A 19,395-nucleotide genomic window follows, 5' to 3' on the forward strand; every position below is an offset into this window, starting at 1 on the left:
CAATAATCAAGCAGTGGCCACATGAAATAATTTCTTCTAATACTAGAGACGGACTGTAATTTTTGCTTTAATCTTCTTTGTCATAAAAAAATATGCTGCTGGAATACTTTGGATATTGGAAATCGTATCTCAAGCGTCTGGCTCCATAACATTCTAAGCCAGGCAGTGTCCTAGCAGCCCCTGTTGCCTGTTGGGGCCTAAGCCAGAGCGCCATCATAAATCAGATGCGGGGCCCAGCAAATAGAGACAAACTTTGCTGGAACAATGAAGCGGGGGAAATCGGAGGGGGAGACGATCCATGAGAGACGATGGACTCTGAGGAACAAACTGAGGGTTCTAGAGGGGAGAGGGTGGGGGGATGGGTTAGCCTGGTGATGGGTATTAAAGAGGGCACGTTCTGCGTGGAGCACTGGGTGTTATACGCAAACAACGAATCATGGAACACTACATCAAAAACTATTGATGTAATGTATGGGGATTAACATAACAAAAAAGTAAAAAAATAAAAATAAAAAATAAAAAAAATTAATGAAATGAACTAAATGTGGTAGATCCTTTTGAATGGAGGCTTTTCTGGAATTGGTCTGAAATTATAATGGACTTTCCATGAGAGTTGTAGGCCAGGACAATTCTGATTAAATTCCAAAAGCAATGCCTTCCTACATGAGGGAAGATGACCATTTCCATGTATATATGTGATACCAAAACACACTAATGACAGAGAAACTTGCTCAGTCATCTTAGATGGACTCTTGTTGACTTGCCTTCTGACCTCAATTAAGTGAACTTGGACTTTAATATCAACTTTTTCATAATAAGAATAAAATAATACTACTTTCATATATTGAATATATATGAATTTGTTATTAAATAGTAGGGTAATAAAATTAAAGTTAGTGTATTTTATGCACAGATAAATGCATAATATTTTCTTTTTCTTCTCCAAATTAACTTTAGATTCAAATGTACCAGCTGTCCAGGCTCCTTCATGACTATCACAGAGATCTCTACAATCATCTTGAAGAAAATGAAATCAGCCCCAGTCTTTATGCTGCCCCCTGGTTCCTCACATTGTTTGCCTCTCAGTTTCCACTAGGGTTTGTAGCCAGAGTTTTTGGTAAGAGATGCCTATGATCAAATGGAAGTGTTATTTATTCCAAGGAATGTTCTTCTCACCATGTGGTGCCCCAATTTTATCGTGTGTTACACAGAATAGCAAATTGCCAGTAGACTTTAATAAATGTGCCTGGCTCTATTCTGAGAGTAATTTACAACTATATTGGTCTTAAATGAAATTGAAATTAAAAGGGAAAGAAGAATTGGGCCTTGTGTTCGAGTAGTTGTGATGGAGCTCTTACTTTCATTTATACCCCCAAATCAGAAGGCGCTTTTTTAAAAATCCCAACTAAGGACTTACTATGTATAATTTTCCAGATTTTTATGCACATCCTTCTTAGCTCAGTTTTTGTTTTTCTTTCCCCATTGTCTCCTTCAACACTAGTTCAGAACAGGGGGAAACATGTTCTCTGGTTGGGTCAATGGAAGTACCTGTATCAATGTGATTTCTAATGACTGTTTTTTTTTAAACCTGACTTTCGTTAATAAAACAACTGAAATTCCTGTTTTATTGCTTAAGTGACTCTCCTTCCATGCCAGTGACGTGGTGGCATCAATCTCTAAGACTGGGTGGCTCAGGGAAAAAGCACTAAACACAGGCAGTAAGGCCTAGGGCAAGATACTGAGTTCCCGTCTTGCTTCATCACAGTGTTAGGCACCAGGAATAAACTATGATGTGGTTTATGCACCCTTTGGGGGTCCTTAAATGTATTCACAAGTTTTTAGTGAGGTTTATCTAAGTCCATTATTTCAAAGACAAAAATTTTTTAAAAAACAGCTCTTTACTAGAGGTTTGTTCTGAAAGAGGTTTAGGACCTCTGTGACCTCAGAAAAGGCTCCCACAGTTTTTACATCCTGCTTAATCTGGTATCCATGGTGAAAGCAGTCAATATGTGCCTTTGCTAAATTGGAGCTTTTTGTCAAATTGTGAGTATTGGCCTGATTGTAGGTCGTTACCAGCATTAGAAAAGCATTAGAAAAAAAAAAAATGAGCTAGAATGGAATATAATGAAAATATCAGAGTATAACAAATAGTAAGGAAAAATGTTTGGAGAAGCTTCAATTTTGAAGATACGTGTGTAATATGTATACATATACCAGATAACAATGTATGGTGTCTTTCTTATTGGGGACTGTGATTTAAAAAGTTAAACACTGAATTAGTGTAATACAATCTGTAGACAAAGTACAGCAAAAGAACAAAATCAAGATGCGCAGAATCAAATGTTCACCAAATTTCTCTTCTTTATTAAAATACTGGATTGCTTCTCTTCAATTAAGTTTTTGGGTGGAGTTTGGGTTCCTATTCTTGGGTCTTTTAAAATCCTTTCATTCATAATATTTATTATATATAATATATATATTTACTCTCAGGATATATATATTTTTCTTAGAATAATTTATCAAATCAAAATGATAAAACGATGTTTGAAAGCATCTCTCTTTGACTTACACTTGGGAGCATGATATTAGAATTCAAGAAACAAACCTCCACAATTCTATTTTTTGCAATGAGAATATGACTGATGCCATCAGCTCTGCAGTAGCTGCTCAGTCCTTTTCTTTGAATTTAGTAAAGGGAAAGATGCATGAGCAGAAGTTCACAATTTCCTATTTTTTAAAGACTCCCTGTTGCTTATTACTGTTTCTAGAGTGGCAAAGATTGAAACTTTCATACAGAAATATTTGGTACGTTCAAAACTATTGCCTGTTTGTACCTGTTAGGAAGTAGAGTTCAGAGTCAGGGTAGCTTTTCTGTTTTTCTGTTTTACTTCTGATTTAGGTTATATATTGATTTTGATTTTTCTGTTAAGTTTTTTTTTAAATTTCTTGCTCTGGTATAGGTTCAATTGCATATTAACTGATTCCTTTATTTTTTATTATGGTAATGAGAGTTTAAATAGTACTAATTGCTTATGTTGATTTGTTTTTGTATTCCCCTTGTGAAGAAAAATCAAAGTATCAGTTGAATAAGCATCCTTAGGTTTACCTAGTCTCCGTTAAATCTGCCACTAAAAATTATAGATACATAGACAAACAGCTATGTAATTAACCTTTTTTACTTTTTACCTTGGCCTTATCTGAGATTCCTAAATAAGTAAGAAAAATACTTAAACATCTGTTTGTTTCAGTCATATTATTTTTTTTAAAACTTTTTATTTATTTATTCATGAGAGACAGAGAGAGAGAGAGGCAGAGGGAGAAGCAGGCTCCCAAGGAGCAGGGAGCCCGATGCGGGACTCAATCCCAGGACCCTGGGATCATGACCCGAGCGGAAGGCAGACGCTTAACCACCTGAGCCACCCAGGCGCCCCATATTATTTTTTTTAAATGTAGTGATCTCAAACCATATTCTTTTGCAGACTATTCCATCGTTCCACTGCAGTAATTAAAAACAACCACCACAAGAAACACAAAAAGCCATTAGCACAAAGAGTATACTTTTTACAATAGTGGATGCATAATTTTGATCATGAAATTGTATCTCTTCTTTTAGATATTATTTTTCTTCAGGGAACTGAAGTTATATTTAAGGTTGCACTCAGTCTGCTGAGCAGCCAGGAGACACTTATAATGGAATGTGAAAACTTTGAAAGTATTGTTGAATTTCTTAAAACCACACTACCTGATATGAATACATCTGAAATGGAAAAAGTCATTACCCAGGTATGATTAAAATGATAATAATAAGATATAAAATCATTCAGCAGTTTCTCCACTAATTACATATTAAATGCATTAGCATAAAGACTTAGTTTTGTTTGATAGATTTTTTTTTATTTGATCAGATATATTTTATTTGGAAATGAGATTATCGTGGAACTTCTACATTGTGACACTGTCTGTGTGGCTATGCACAGGAAAAGTGCCTCAGTGCTACATAAGGAATGTTTGGTGAATCTTTCCATTTTGACCAACGGTAAGACTGAAGGCAGAGCTGACAGAGTTAGGAAAATCTAATAAAATAAAAATGAGACCCACTTACCTTTGCAATACTAATTCTGTCTTAAAATATATAAGGAGGACACATGGCAAGAACCTAGGCTTTGGAATTAGACAGTATTGGGTTTGCATCATGTTCTAACTCTTTTATGAATTGGTGGGCTTGTACACATCTCCCTAATCTTCTGAACTCTAGTGTTCTTACCTTCCAAATAGGATAGTACTGGTTCAGAGGTTTTGTGAGGCTAAAGTGTAGGAAACAGAATCTGTCATCAATGATTCAAACAAAGGTGCCATTTTATAGAGGTTGGGGCAGGGTTAAGAGAACCAAATGTGGATATCCAAGTGCCCAGGAACTAGTAACAGAGGGAAGGATCTAATAGTGTTACCAGGCCCAGTGAGTACCAGAACTATGCAGGAGGGGCGTTTGGAGGTTTTTGTGCTCTTGGTGAGCCAGGCAAGGAAGGAGCAAGGAAGAAAGACCAACCTCTTTCTCCTTCTCTTTCTGATCTCCTACTGGCTGCTCTTCTGGACCATACCCAACCAGAGCCAGCAAGAAAGGAGGTGTGAAAGGGGGATGCGGGTCACAAGAGTCTGTCTCCCAGGTCCAGCAGAACAGATGAGGGTAGAGAATGGATCTGGGAAACAAGTGGAGAATAATCAATACATCACGTATCTAGTCCCTGGCTCTTCATAGGGACTAGATTCAGTGGTAGTTATATATTGATGTTACTCAGACGACATGAACAAACTTAAGATTCATAGATGACTGCTTTAGCAGTATTGATAAAATTTACCACCTTCCTAGAGGCACTTGGGATAGCAGATAAAAGAGTTTAGAGCAAGAGAAAGGGAATTTGACATAGTGTTCTGGTGCCTTACTGCCTATTAGCTGTGTGACTTTGGGCAAGTTACAAGCTCTCTGAGTCTCAGCTTCCTCCCTTACAAAATGAGAATAACAATGATGATCCTGTTACTTTTTCATATTGTTTTTAGGAGCAAATTTAACCAATTAGGTTGAAGAATTTTATACACTGTAATTCACACTATAACATGAACTCTTATTCTATGACATATAAAAGTTTCTTTTTATGGAATCTAAGTCACAAGCAGATTATTCTGTAAATATCTATGAACAGTTTTGTTAAAATGCTATGTAAGCTGAAAAATGTAGCTTTTATTTACATATGTGCTTGTTTATTAATTCTTCAGAAGTATCTTTTTGGACTGGCAAACAGTCAGAGATTGTGCTTTTAGAGAAGTGATAATATGATTTGAAGTCAGATCACCTCTCTTCTAAAATTAAGGAGGGAATTACCTGGCTTTAGAGATCTTTGCTAGGATGAATGGATAGAATTTATAGGCAGGTAGATTTGACTTGACATAAGAGAGATTTTTCTAACAATTAGAGTTGATTTAAAATGGAATGAACTGTTGATATTAAAGGAGACCTTGATGAGCTTTACTTAAAATATGATCACTGTGAAAAATGCCAATAATGCAGAAAAGGACAAAGGAAAAAATAAAAGTAAAAAAAGAAAGAAAAGAAAACCTACTAAACACATCTCTCTGCTTAAATATAAAGTGAAATCATACTATACATGCTATTATGTAACCTGATTTTTTTTGACAGTTTTTAGTTGTACCTTTATTCACCTTCGTACATTAAAAATGTACTTGGTTTAGAGATCTTAGTGACCACCCACTAATGTGGGATAGAAGTCACCCCTCTCTGCATGGTACTTGTTTTTTTAAAAAGCGGAATTTCTTCTAGGAATCTTACTGATCACACAGTAGTTACAAGAATGTCAGATATAATGATGTATACAATCGAAACTAGACAGGCTGATTAAGAACTTACATAATGTAAAAATACACATATGAAAAGTTAGCCCTAATAGGGAAAGAGCATTAAAATAATGCATGCAGCGGGAAGAGTAGTTGGAAGGTCAGGGGTCAAGTGCCCATATGCAGTACTATTGCTTCTTCCCCCCTCCCTCCCCCCCTGTTAATAAGTAATTTCCACTAACAGGTACAGGCATACCACACACATCTAAATACACAAAGGTAAATCGTGACCTGCTACAGTACAGGCTAAAGTGGTCTGTGATCTTTCTGTGCTACTCCCACAAAAATAGTAAATAGTGAACCCCATGCAGGTAGTAGGAAGCATTGGTTATTCTAGTTGAACTTGGAAAATGTTTAACTTCTGACATTAATATCTGTGGAGAGCATTAGGTCTCCTTTTGCTATTATTTTCTTCACAACTGACATGCACTTGGGAGTGGAGGAACTTTGATGCTTGGTTGACCTACAATGGCAACTGAAATACTCTTAAAAATGTGGTAACTTTTTTTTTTTTTGATGTAGTGTTCCATGATTCATTGTTTGCGTATAACACCCAGTGCTCCATGCAGAACGTGTCCTCTTTAATACCCATCACCAGGCTAACCCATCCCCCACCCCTCTCCCCTCTAGAATCCTCAGTTTGTTTCTCAGAGTCCATAGTCTCTCATGGTTTGTCTCCCCCTCCAATTCCCCCCCTTCATTTTTCCCTTCCTACTATTTTCTTTTTTTTTTTTTTTAACATATAATGTATTATTTGTTTCAGAGGTGGTAACTTTTTAATAAGAGTCACACACTTAACATAAAACATGGATCATCTACAGCTTTAGGCCAAATGGTAGAGGGAGTGCATCTGAATTTTAATGCTTTAGTTTCCGTGTTCTGTAGTTTCTAGCACTGTCCTAAGAAATGAAGCGGATAGAATAGCTTGTTTCTTTACCAGAGCAGACAGCAGTTTGACTTCTTAGAGAACATACAAACCAGGAAAAATGTCACACATTCTTTCTCTGGGCCCTTTGAGAAACTAGACCAAAATTTTAAATTATTCAAGGTTCTTATTGAGCAGTGGTCTTTTCTGTTATTGTCTAGAGAAGCAAAGAACTTGCCAGCACAGCGAGAGCACGGGCTCCTGGTACACATACACGAGGAGCAGGAACCTTGGGCAGCAGTTCAGAGTTTTCCTACCGCCATTTTCCCTGCTTTTTTCCAACGATTAAAGCAAATGGGGGGGGCTATGCTTGACAACTTAGGCTTAAAGATCCTCTTACAGAGATTTCCCCAGTTGAATAGAAACCCTTCTACAAAAAGTTGGCTGGTTCAGCAAACCTAGTAAAGAATGTCTTTCTGAATGCTTAAATTGCAGGTTCCTAATAGGGAAAAAGCATTAAAATAATGTGAAGGTCTATTTTATTGGCAACTTAGAATGCAAAGTATTTTATTTTTAAACTTCTAAATTTGAAAACAAAACAGCCTAGGTTAAATAATATAGTTTTCCAAAGCTGAATGTGCTCATTTGGAGCTTAGTTTTTCTGCTTGCAGTACAAAACAACTTCCTAAAACTCCTAGGCAGAAACACTACTGCTTTGATTATTTGAGACTGGATGAACTGATCAATCTCAGTTGGTAATATCCCCTATTTTTCCCCCCTGGTAAGGGTTTAAAAAAAATTCAAGAACAGATGCATTTTTCTAGTCTTACACAGACAATTTCATTCCAATGTCTCCTGAGAAGCATAGACCATATATAGGAATCAGTGTCTGTCCTTCTCACTTTCATACACTGTAGAAATCAGTGTGGACACACTCACCATGCTGTGTCCATTCACTAACGGGAAAAAGGCTTGATTAGCATGCAACCTGATTTTTTATTAAAAATATATATGGAGTACTGGACATTTTTACATGCCAATACATATAGACCCATCTTATTTTTAATGGTTGGGTCACAAGTCACAGTCCATTACGTCCATGGTTTCCCACTTGGTAGGGAAAAAGTGATGCTTGAGAGGGATGACCACCTTCTCTAGACAATTCATTTAAATTCTAAGATTGGAGTACCTCTGATAGTAGTAGGATAAATAAGTCAGGCTTGTGGTTTCTTTTCTCCCTATAGTGTTAGTGTAGACACTGTTGCTTAAATGGCAGCTACTTCCCTTGCAAGCTGAGACCAAGGAAGCATTACCTGCCCACTAACCTCTAAGCAAATGGTCTTCCTGCTTGGTGGCAATTTGGGAGAGCAGAATTAAACCCTCCAGCTCTGTACCGTGCTCAGGGAAGGCAGTTATCAAGATTCTCTGTGTGGTACAACATGGTACTCCTGAGAGGCTCACGTGGATTAGCAAATGCATGAAAATATTTAGTATAAGTCCTGTCTGCCCTATTGACAAATTATTAGAAGTAGCTTTGGTCTCTTTATTATAGAAATACCCTATGCAATTTCCCTTGCTAATCAGCAAAGATTATCTCTAACACAGGTAAGAATTATTCAGTAACTAATGTTATTAATCTGGTATGCTACATTTTCAGAGAGTTACCAGATGATGTATATTTTGGTTGCAAAATACCCTTGAGCATTAACTTATTCTAGTGCCTTGGCCTCATTATGAGAATGTTTCAGTTGTGTAGAAATAATCTATTTGTCCATATATAGACAGTCATACCTGTTATTCTTCCTTTTGATATGCCATACTCTTCCTCATTAGTATTTGGAAATCTATATGAAGCACACCAGATACATAGACTGTATTTTGGTATACATACTAAAGGCCAGACTAACCCATGGTATTTTCATGGCAGGTTTTTGAGATGGATATTTCTAAACAGTTACATGCCTATGAGGTGGAATATCACGTTCTGCAGGATGAGCTTCAGGAATCATCATATGCCTGTGAGGATAGTGAACCTATGGAGAAGCTGGAGAGGGCCAACAGCCAACTGAAAAGACAAAACATGGACCTCCTAGAAAAGTTACAGGTAAGGAGATAAAGATTTGCTCAAAAAAAGCACTTGACTGCACAGAACTATACCAGGAATTACAGAGATGTGAGGTGGATTGAACCATTGCCGACAGAGGGTCTGTGTATCAGACTGTGTTCAAGTGTTCTGGGGGCTGCTACAAATGCACAAATCAACCTAAATATCACTAGGGAGAGAAAATGTACACTCCCAAAATATTAAATGGCAATTCAAAACAGAATCTGGTTAAGTACCTGTAGGGTGTTACACATATTTGGTTAAGTTCAAGGGCGGAGGGGCTGAATATGGGAAAATGGGAAAGCTCTGGAGGACTTGGGGCTTGAGCTGGACTCTGAAGGATTGGTGGGAGAAATGAGTGGGGGGTTGGTATAAATAAGGAAGATGGGGCAGAGCAGCAGAGTAAGCTTGGGGTCAGTTTAAGATTTATGTTGGGGAAGGGTGGGATAAATGTGTGGAGGCAGAACTATAGATGACGTTCAGTGTCAAGCAGAAGAGCACGGCTTTAATCCTGTTGAGAGGGATATCTCTCAGAGCTTTTAAGCTGTACTTTAGAAAGAACAATCTGGAAACCTTGGCAAGTACACATTTGCATGGGGAGAGAAGGTATGGAGACTAGCTAGAAATCACTTGCAGAAATCTGGGGACAGTGAGAATTGTCTAGAGTAAAACTCACTGAAATGGAAAAAAAGGAGGCATTTTTCAGAGAATCAAATGAAAACACGTAACACATAGTCCCTTCCATCAAGGAGTTTACAATTACTTGGGAATATGAAATACTATGTATTTATTTATAAATGCACATTTACAAAAGCAATAAGCAAGTTAGTATAAACTAATATTCTGCATCTGCAACTTGTATGATGTGAGCTGTGTGTCCAGGCCCCAAGGGTCAGGGCTTAAGAGTGATCAGTGGAGGGGAGGTTAGGAAGGGAACCTTCTGGGAGGTGGGGGAGATGAGTTCTGAGTTGGAGCTGAAGTGCCTAATGGCTCCTTGATTTCTGTCTACCCCCCACTTCCCAACATGATACCTGTTCCTAAGCTAGAGAATACTAAAGCTCTGCTTCTATGTGGTGAGTCCCCTGACAAGAATGACTAGGAGAGAAAGGCTTAGAAACGAGGGGTCTCCAGAGTAATTGCTCCCCAAGGATAGGAACTCTGACTTCCTTCACTTCATTTTACATTAGCTCCTGCCCACCGAAAACCGTATGCCCATTCAAAGAGCCAACACTATTTTCAAAAAAGAAAAACAGTGAGGTATTGTCCCTTATTATTTGATGCTTCAATGGTGATTAATTGAGCCCTTTTCTATTAGGAAAAGTGGGTTTGCACCTGCTTTATATTATAATGATTTTTATCAATAGTTACAAACTTTTTCATTGACAGTTAAATGTCATCATCATGTCTTGGTTCCCAAGTTATGTGGGAGCCCCTGACACCCACTGAAACTGATAGGATACCAAGTATGTGTTTAGAAAACCCTGTATTTCTAGTCAGGGGGTGGAAAGCCTCTTTCAGCACCTCCGGGCAGCATCAGAAATCTCCCGTTTCTCCTTCAGCCAGATTCCACTCACTCCAGGGGAATACAGTGAGGCCCCCACCACTGTGGGATGCTGATTTAATCTTGCATTTTTGTTGTATTCAGTGTATTCAGTGACATGAGGTGGATTTTGTCAGTACTGCAGTTACATTTTGAGAAACCCCTGTCACAAAGGGTTTCAAAGTATTTGCTTCACATACTATTTTATTAAGTAATGCGATATGATTGGTTACTAGATCTAAGGTCTAGCTGAGGTTCTGATGAGGAACTGGACTCTTCAGATTTTTGATTTGGAGGAATTTGCATTTGTTTTTCTTTCCCCCAAACAGATAGCTCATGCTAAAATCCAGACCTTGGAATCCAATCTGGAAAACCTTCTGACCAGAGAGACCAAAATGAAGTCTTTAATCCGGACTCTGGAACAAGAGAAAATGGCTTATCAAAAGACAGTGGATCAGATCCGGAAGCTGCTGCCAGCCGATGCGCTCGCCAGTTGCGAATCATTGCTAAGAGACCTCACTTGCAACCCTAACAACAAAGCCAAGACAGGAAACAAGCCATAATTGAAGAAGCACCACATCAGCAGAACGGCTCTTAGAATGGTGAAGAAGGGAAGCGTCTGCGTGCTGCCGGCCCAACGCTGGACACCGGAGCTGACGGAACCACTGCAGTCTGGTGCTGAGCCCTAGTCCTCGAGGGTGGACCTCGCTCTCGTTAGAGTACGCCAATCCTAAGCCATTGTACATATGTAGACTGGTTTTATGTTGTTGACTATGTACATAGACATAAAATGGACATAAAGAGTTCATGCCTTCAGATCAAAGGAGTAGATGTATATTTAGAGTAATTTTTTAAATCAAAACTTCATGAAATCCACACCAAAGGGAAGTTAAAATGAAATTCCCCTTGGACATAGGTGAAATCATTTTGTCTTTGTAGTGAAACAAAGCTAGAGCATCTTTGTATATTGAAATATACTTGAAAAAAATGAATGTATTTTTTTCTCCAAAGAACAGCATGTTTCACTCAATGGTGGAGAGGTAGAAACATTTGTGTAACTTTATGTATATCTGTCTTAAAATCTACTGACATTATGTATATCTGAGGAAAATGACAAATTGCCAATTATGCTCCTATGGGTTTTTCAGGAAGGTGGGGGCCTTCCTCCCCCGCCTGCTTTGTGCCAACTAGCATGTTGTTGTCTACATGCATTTTGAGTCAGGTTAGGCATGACTTTGGACATGCATAAGGAGAAAGCAAGACATCGTCGTGGAGTCTACCCACCCAGCTCAGGGTGAAAGAGAATGTTGCTAATTTCTCAGCAAATTAGACCAGCATTGTTACTCAAACTAAAAATATCAGGCCTCCACAATTTCATTTAGGACCTAAATTGTCTAGATCAACTTTCTATTTTTTATTTAAATGACTCCTTACAGTCATAAATGGGCTCCCTTTTACTTGGTGCCATAGTTGGTGACAAGGATTTGTCATTTTCCCACTTACAGGAGCTCCTAATTTAATTCTCTCTACCTTAAATGAAAGGGAAATTATGATTGGTTTTCTAAAGATAATATGCTGTGTTGAGACACTTTTTTTTTTTTGCCAACTGATTGAATCTAATAAGCTCTCAATCATCTTTCCCTTGTATGTGAAAGTTTGTGAGAACTGTGAAATGTTTAAGAATAAACTGTTGAAATCCATTGGAGAGAAGTGGAAAGTGGCATCAAGCTCTTCTAAGACCTACTTCTGTGTTTGAACTCCCAGCTTCCTCAGCCTACAGCTTATCAGAGGACATTCATGCATGCTGGGTATGTGGAGGAAAAGTAATTTTCAAAGTACACATGCAGTTCTCCATTTCAGAGATGATTCTATGGTAGTGCCTCTGAAAGTTGATGCAGCATTTTTGCCTTTCCAAACAATATTATCATTTCTGCTTTTTGCAGTCCTTATCACAGATGGATCACTTGGGATAATTTTCTTCAGAGGGAGTTTTTTATACACTAGCCACAGTGTATTATAGGTTAGAAGGGCAAAGCTCTCAAGGTTTGGGAAAACCTTGAAGAGCAGATGATAAGCATCTGAACCCCTGCCTTTACACCATTACTCAGTGTAAATGTAATGATTCTTGTTTCAAATCATCATGCCTTCTAATCCAGTTTTTTTAAAAAAGAAAATAAAATCTTATTAGGAAAGTTAATGTAATTTCTAGCTCTAGGAAATGCAGATTCTAGGTCCCCTATTAAGTTGGGGTTATCAACTGATTTGTTGCTTGGACTCCCTCAAATTTCTCTTATTTGTAGGAGAGGTTTTTCCTATGAGGAATATGACAGATACCATCTGGTTACTGTCTGATATGAGAATTACCTTATGTTTGTGATATACAGGCGGTAGCCAAAGAATCTTTAAGTTGGGAAAAGAAACTTTCCCTTTCAGTTCAGTTTCAAGTAAATTTTATTCTGGATATTCAAAGTCAACGTCATGAGCTGTGTTACAGTGTTCAGAGATTAAAATGTCTTAGATACAGTATTTCTTCTGAAAATGAATTTTCTTTTTCTTTTGTGACTTTTTTAAATGTTGCACCAGTTATGCTTATGCATTGTTACATCTTCATCCAATTAATGTAATGTCTAGCTCATTTCCAATAAATCTATTGCTACGGTTTCCTTGGAGTATTGGTTTGTGTTTATAATAGGAAAGAAGATGCTCTTGTTTAGAGTTCTTTACAAAATCTGCATGGGCTGGATTATTGCTACTTAAAATTGCTTCAATGATAATTCTTTTTAATAGAATCAGAGAACAAAGATAATTGATAGAAATATGAAAGTCCATTGTCAGTTAGCAATTTTCAACTTTTTTCCCCAGTGGAGCCTTTCTCTGTTGAATATAAAAAGAAAAAGACAACCACACTGACAGATTTGCATTCTGTTCCTTTTGTTTTCTATGCTCCCTCATAGATCACAAGGGAGAGAAGAGAAGAAAATATAATTTTTAAAAAATTGGGTTAGTTTCCAAATAATTAAGAATAGTTATTGATGGATATGATGTGAATGTGTTTACATATATATCTTCAGAATATTCTCTAGTATGTTTATAATCCAGTACAAGGATACTGGATCTTCTTGGTAACTTTAGGACTAGAACTTTTATGAGATATTTTGCATTACAGGTAGTAAACACTTTGAGTTGTCAGTGTAGGCTTACATAGTATGGTCTCTTAATATCCATGTTCACTTACCCATTTTATGACCATTTCACCAATTTGTTTTTACTGTGCTAGATTAAGAATAGGAAATCTGTCATCTGAAGTATTTGGTCCTCTACCATAATGTGTCACTCTTACTGGCTGTGATATATTGAGAAAAGCACTAGATTTAAGGTGGGAAATTTTAGATCTGAGTCTTGGTTCCACCACTTTTATTTATTCATTCAACCAATAGTTTTTGTAAGCCAAGCTGGATGCTGAGTATTGAGAGGTGGAGGAGATATAGTCCTTGTCCTTGACGTGCTTGCAGTCTAGTGGCAAGGGGATAATTAGGAAGCAAGAGAATTTATATTACAGGTCCGCAAAGTAATCCAGATGAGAATCACTTCACTCAGCCTAGACTGGAGGGACTGGCAGCACTGGAAGTGGGTGTCAAAAGTGTTTGGAGGAAGTGATGCTTGACCTGAATCTAGAAGAGCCAGTAGGAGGTAAGTTGTGTTAAAAAGGAGATGAATGAGAGAGGATGGTATATTTCTGAAGTCACAACTCATTAATCCTGAAGTACAGTTAGTGCTCCCATGGGGGAGAGGTGAGAGACAAACATGGACTCTATCATGAAGATCTTAGTAGACCTTGTGACAGAGTTTGGACTCCACCTAGAGAGATATGGGAGGTGTTAAAGTCCAGTAACCTAGAGAGAGACACAATCAGATTTGCTCTAATCTAAACCCAATTTCTACATTGGACAGAGACTAGGAAATGGGAGACTGCAGTTTGGTGATTTCCATAAAAATCTAGGCCAAATAAAATAAAATAGTAAAAACTTGATCTAGAGCAGTGGCCTTTGGGGAAGCAAGTCAGTGTAGACTTCTGTCTCTTGACAGAGTTAGTCACTGAAACCTGCTAGTTTTATCTGCAAAATATTTACCCATTTTCCAATTTCTGCCCATTGCAGCTACTTTCATTCATCTCCTTGCTCTGGTGGGTTAAACTGAGATCATTTCCCACTTCTGGGGACAAACTCCTAAGTCACAGATATTGAACTACTTGGTTTTTGTTTTGTTTTGTTGACTTAGAAATGGAAGCAGAAAGTGGGGTCAAAGAGGGGAAGGATCTAGGATAGACAGGGAATCAGCTGGGGGCGTAGGGAAAAAGCAATAGAAGTGATGGTCAGTGGGACTTTCTGGAGTGACATGCTCTGCAAGCCTATTTTCCCATCCACCCCATTATGGAACTAGATTTGTTTTGCTTCAAACCCCACTTCAGGGTGAGCAGCACCAAAGGGTATGCCAAAGGGCGCCTGCCCAAGTGCAGGTTATCCTCTCTTACCTGGACTGCTCCTCACCTCACGCAGAGGGACCTTCCTAAAACCTAAATCTCACCTAAGTTTAGCTTCAGCTTAAAACCGTTCAAAGGCTCTTCTTTCCTCCCAGGATTATCCAATCTTTAAGATGACACATTTGGCCTTCTATGAGCCTGTCCTTCATAACCCGTCTAGCTTTGTCTCCTGCCCGTGGCCTCATCTTGTCCCCTCCTCTGGTCACATGGTTCAAGTCTACCTCCTTTCCTGAAGCAGCCATCGTTCTGTTTTGGACAGGCTGGTCCCTTTCCAGAGAGCTTGGGAGTGCTCCTTTCTTCCTGCATTCCAAGGAGCTTACTCCTTCAGAACGCCCGTAGGTCTGTGTAGTAAGACAAACTGACCACCCTCGCTACCGCCCAGGGACTACTGTCACAGTGTCATAGCATTAGTTACCTCAAAAAAAAAAAGGGAACCATGATGCTTTAAAATCAAAAATCTTTACTCTCATCTGTAAGATCGCTTTAGATAGAATAGCACCAGGATCTGAGAGCTTCAGCTGTGATCTAATTGAATATATTTGCACAGCTAAAGAACAGTTAGGTTAATCAGAAGAGAATGAGTCTTGGAAAGACAGGGGAAAGAAAGCCAGTCAGTTTTGGTAGATCCAGTGGAGGGAACCCTAGCCAAGACCACTAGGCAAGCCTGTCCTCATTGTTAAAATGAATACAGAGGCGGGGCGCCTGGGTGGCTCAGTCGTTAAGCGCCTGCCTTCAGCTCGGGTCACGATCCCGGGGTCCTGGGATCGAGCCCCGCATCGGGCTCCCTGCTTGGCAGGAAGCCTGCTTCTCCCTCTCCCACTCCCCCTGCTTGTGTTCCCTCTCTCGCTGTGTCTCTCTCTGTCAAATAAATAAATAAAAATCTTTAAAAAAAAAATAAAATGAATACAGGGAGTCCTGGCTTCCAGAATCCAAGTGCTCTGGTTCCTCTGACAAGTCTGTCCTTGTTGTGAGATTGCTGTGTCACCTGCGTTGGACAGACGTCTCAAACATCCAGTTCAGTGGACTACCCTTGTTCTTTTTTTTTTTTTTAATTGATGTATGCCTTCACAGCAGGCTTCCATTTATGATTTAGTTTTTTTTCTCTGTTAGGCTAGGCTAGTTGTAAAAGAGCAAATACTTAAATCCCTGTGACCGTACTGTTTTTCTATAAATTAAAAACAAGGATTCTGAATTTTCAAAATTGTGGTAAAATACACATAACATAAAATATACCATCTTAATCATTTTAAGTGTACAGTTCAGTGGCATTAAGTATATTCACCTTGTGTATCCATCCATGAACTCTTTATCTTGCAAAACTGAACCTCTGTTACCTATTAATAACTTCCCAATCCCCCCCTCCTCCCAGCCACTGATAACTACCATTCTGCTTTCGGTCTGTATGAATTTGACTACTCTACTACCTCACATACATGGAATCATACAGTACTTGTCTTTTTGTGACTGGCTTGTTTTACACAGCATAATGTCAGCAAGGATCATCTATGTTGTAGCATGTATCAGAATTTGCTTCCTTTCTAAAGCTGAATAATACTGTATTGAATGTATACACCCGATTTTGTTTATCCATTCATCTGTCAGTGGACACTTGGCTTGCTTCCACCTTTTGGCTTAGACAAGTAATGGGATATGTGTACAAATATCTCTTGGGGATTCTGATTTTAAACATCAGTTTCAGAAGCTTGGTTTTTGTGAGTCCACCCATGAGAAATGAATCTGTTGTTTGTGTACTGAAGAAATCATATTCTTGTTTCCAAGACCCAAGCTAGAGCAAACTCACTAGAGTAAATGATATCTTTTGGGTGATTTTTTTGGATCATATGGAAAGAACCCTAGAACGTACAGATGTGATGTTGCACAAATTGGTTTTCTTAATAATAATGCTGCTTCTGCAAACATAGGAGAAGAATATTTTTTTCTAAGGGATACTAAAATATTGCTAATATTCAAGTTTTCTTTTGTAAAGTAAAAGTCTCGTGTGGTCTGATATTGTTTCCCTTCTCAAACTCAGTTAATTTGCAAATTCACCAATGCTATTTTTAATAGAATATGATATTGTTCAGAAGTAATCATTTCAGTTAAACATATAGCTAATGCTCTACGTTCAGGAGTGTTCCACGGGGCTTTACAAAATGAAATGAGGGCATTTCCTTTGTTGACTTTCACTAACTTGGGCATATTCAGTTTTCCTTATAAATTTATGTTCTACTTTGTCTAATCAACAGTTACTCTGAGTCCTTTCTGCTCCCTAATTTAGCCATTCTGTGGTAAATTTGGTACTTACAGTGAGATATCACCACTGGCTGTTTAATCAGTCTATTAAAGCTTATGTAATGAGATCATTCATTGGTAAACTTAATAGTACTTATATTTAAAGTCACAGGGCAAGGCAGGAAGGGATGTACCGGTGACCCAAGTGAATTAATATACTTGATTTTCTTTCCCTTTCTCGTGAAGCTAAGCTTATTATCAACCATGTATGCCCTTGGATAAACTGTCTCATATTCAAAGTATCAAAAAAATACATTTTACATGCTGTTTCTAAGAAAGGGTTGCAAGACATAATACCAGTGCAAATTTGGAAAATATGCTTTCTTGCAATTGTTATCTTTCTATTCCTCTGCTCTTCCTGAGCCTGGAGGAAGTAGGCAAAAGAGTTATTAAGAGTACAATCCCTTGCTTTCAAGAGAGATTCCCTGCCGCAAACAAAACACCACTTCCTGAAAGACTGTACCCATCTTCTGTTTGAAGGACTGTTTGAAGGGATGACAGCTGTGCACTTTTTCACTATGCAGGTTAACTTTTCCTGTGACAGGCACACTCAGCATGAGCAAACTCTCATGCTTTTGTAGGCATTTTATTGAGCTGGGTTGTCCCCAGCCCACACTTATTTGTATACCTGGCAAGTTATATGAAAGAACTGGGTTCATCCACTGCATTTTTTGGTTGATGAGCACCTGAATTGTTGGTACCATCTGTGAGATCCAGTTGTTATGGTTCTGTAGCAGGGATACTTGGGACTACCTCAGAATTCCCTAAAATTTATTCCTGGAGAATGTTAAGGCTTCCAAAAGACTATGGGCAAATGAGTTTGAGAGACTATAAATTAAGTGACATTACACACAACATTTAACCTGGCATGGCTCCTCAGGGGGAGCACTGAGTGGGCAAGGAGACCATACCCCCCAGGGTTAGGAGCACAGGTTTGTCAACATGTGGACCAGCCTGACTGAGTCCTGGCTCCTCTATTTAACTGCTTGTTGACTTGAGGCCAGTGACCAAACTCATTAAAGCTGAATTTTCTTATCTTTCAAATGATGGGCTTAAATTAGAACTCTAAGGTTCCATTTAGCTATAAGAGTTCTGGGGTAATTGATTTTCCAAAGCTCCAGATAAATTAAGTAAGGCACACGGACAGAGAATTCTAGTTCTGCTTTTCAGTTTAACTCCATAATTCATCTTCATCTCATAGTTGGTTTTTGTTTTTTTAAAATATACCATACAACTAACGAGCCAAGTAAATATTTTTTACCAGCCTTTCTTCTTCTTCTTCTTCTTCTTTTGTTCCTTTTGCTACGTAGTACAAGTCAAGTTGAAACCGTGTGGTTAGCCTTGTTTAAAAAAAAAAAACAAAACAGATGAATAAGTCCTTTCCACCCTCTTCATTATGGGTGTTGGCTGTACCTGTTTCCTTGTCAGTGGGAAGAAGCATGTTTTTATTTACATAGACAATCATAAACAGCATACATATCTAATAGAGGGGTAAGTTGCAAGATTCTTTTTTTTTATTCACTCAAAAGACATTTATTAAAAACTACTGTATCCCAGCCAGCGTCCTAAGTGCTGAGAACACAGTCTAATGGAGAATATAGACAAGAAGAAGCAGTATAATATAGTGGGATACCTATCATGCTAGATGTAATAAGACAGTATTATTGAAGCAAATAGGTGGACCATGTAACCGAGCCTTCTGAACCTAAGTTTTTCTGACTAACAGCAAAGCAAGAGTTTTGGATCTATGGTAAGGAAGACCACCTAAAACAATGGGATGTTTCCCAAAAGGCCTTGTCTGAGAGAAATCACCTAGAAGGGACTAGTAGGAGGACAGCCATAGGGCCTGTCAGTCATTTTAGCTTTCTGATGATTATTCATCAGCAATACCCTTTATCTCAGAAACAGAAATTTGTACTTCAAATCTGGGAAATCCAAAACATGCACTGGGAGTGTGGCTGCTAAGAATTTAATTAAAGCATTCCAATTCTGTTGGGTTTAGTCTTTAAACTGTGACTATCGAAGTACTTATAATCTGCCAGTTCCCCCTGGAAGGCTTAGTCATCAGATGGCCTGATGATTTGGGGCCTGTTTTTCCCTTAAGTGTATGTGGCTGAGGCATGAATGGAAAAATATAATCTTGAAAC

At 38.4% G+C, this 19,395-nt stretch overlaps 1 protein-coding gene across 4 annotated transcripts in view; it reads left to right on the plus strand.

Annotated features, from left to right (window-relative positions):
- Window positions 1–13,078, plus strand: part of TBC1D4 (TBC1 domain family member 4) — a 178,941-nt gene extending 165,863 nt beyond the window's left edge. For all 4 annotated transcript variants that reach the window (XM_073894435.1, XM_073894436.1, XM_073894437.1 and 1 more), the window contains 4 exons: window positions 958–1,117; window positions 3,614–3,783; window positions 8,700–8,876; window positions 10,746–13,078. In XM_073894435.1, the coding sequence (XP_073750536.1) occupies window positions 958–1,117; window positions 3,614–3,783; window positions 8,700–8,876; window positions 10,746–10,979 (741 nt within the window). In that variant the 3' untranslated portion in view covers window positions 10,980–13,078. The remainder of the gene's footprint in view (window positions 1–957; window positions 1,118–3,613; window positions 3,784–8,699; window positions 8,877–10,745) is intronic.
- Window positions 13,079–19,395: the final 6,317 nt, after the last annotated feature.

Source organism: Callorhinus ursinus, unplaced genomic scaffold (assembly GCF_003265705.2).
Source record: "Callorhinus ursinus isolate GAN/ISIS: 27379988/994484 unplaced genomic scaffold, GSC_fseal_2.0 scaffold7, whole genome shotgun sequence".
Taxonomy (NCBI): domain Eukaryota; kingdom Metazoa; phylum Chordata; class Mammalia; order Carnivora; family Otariidae; genus Callorhinus; species Callorhinus ursinus.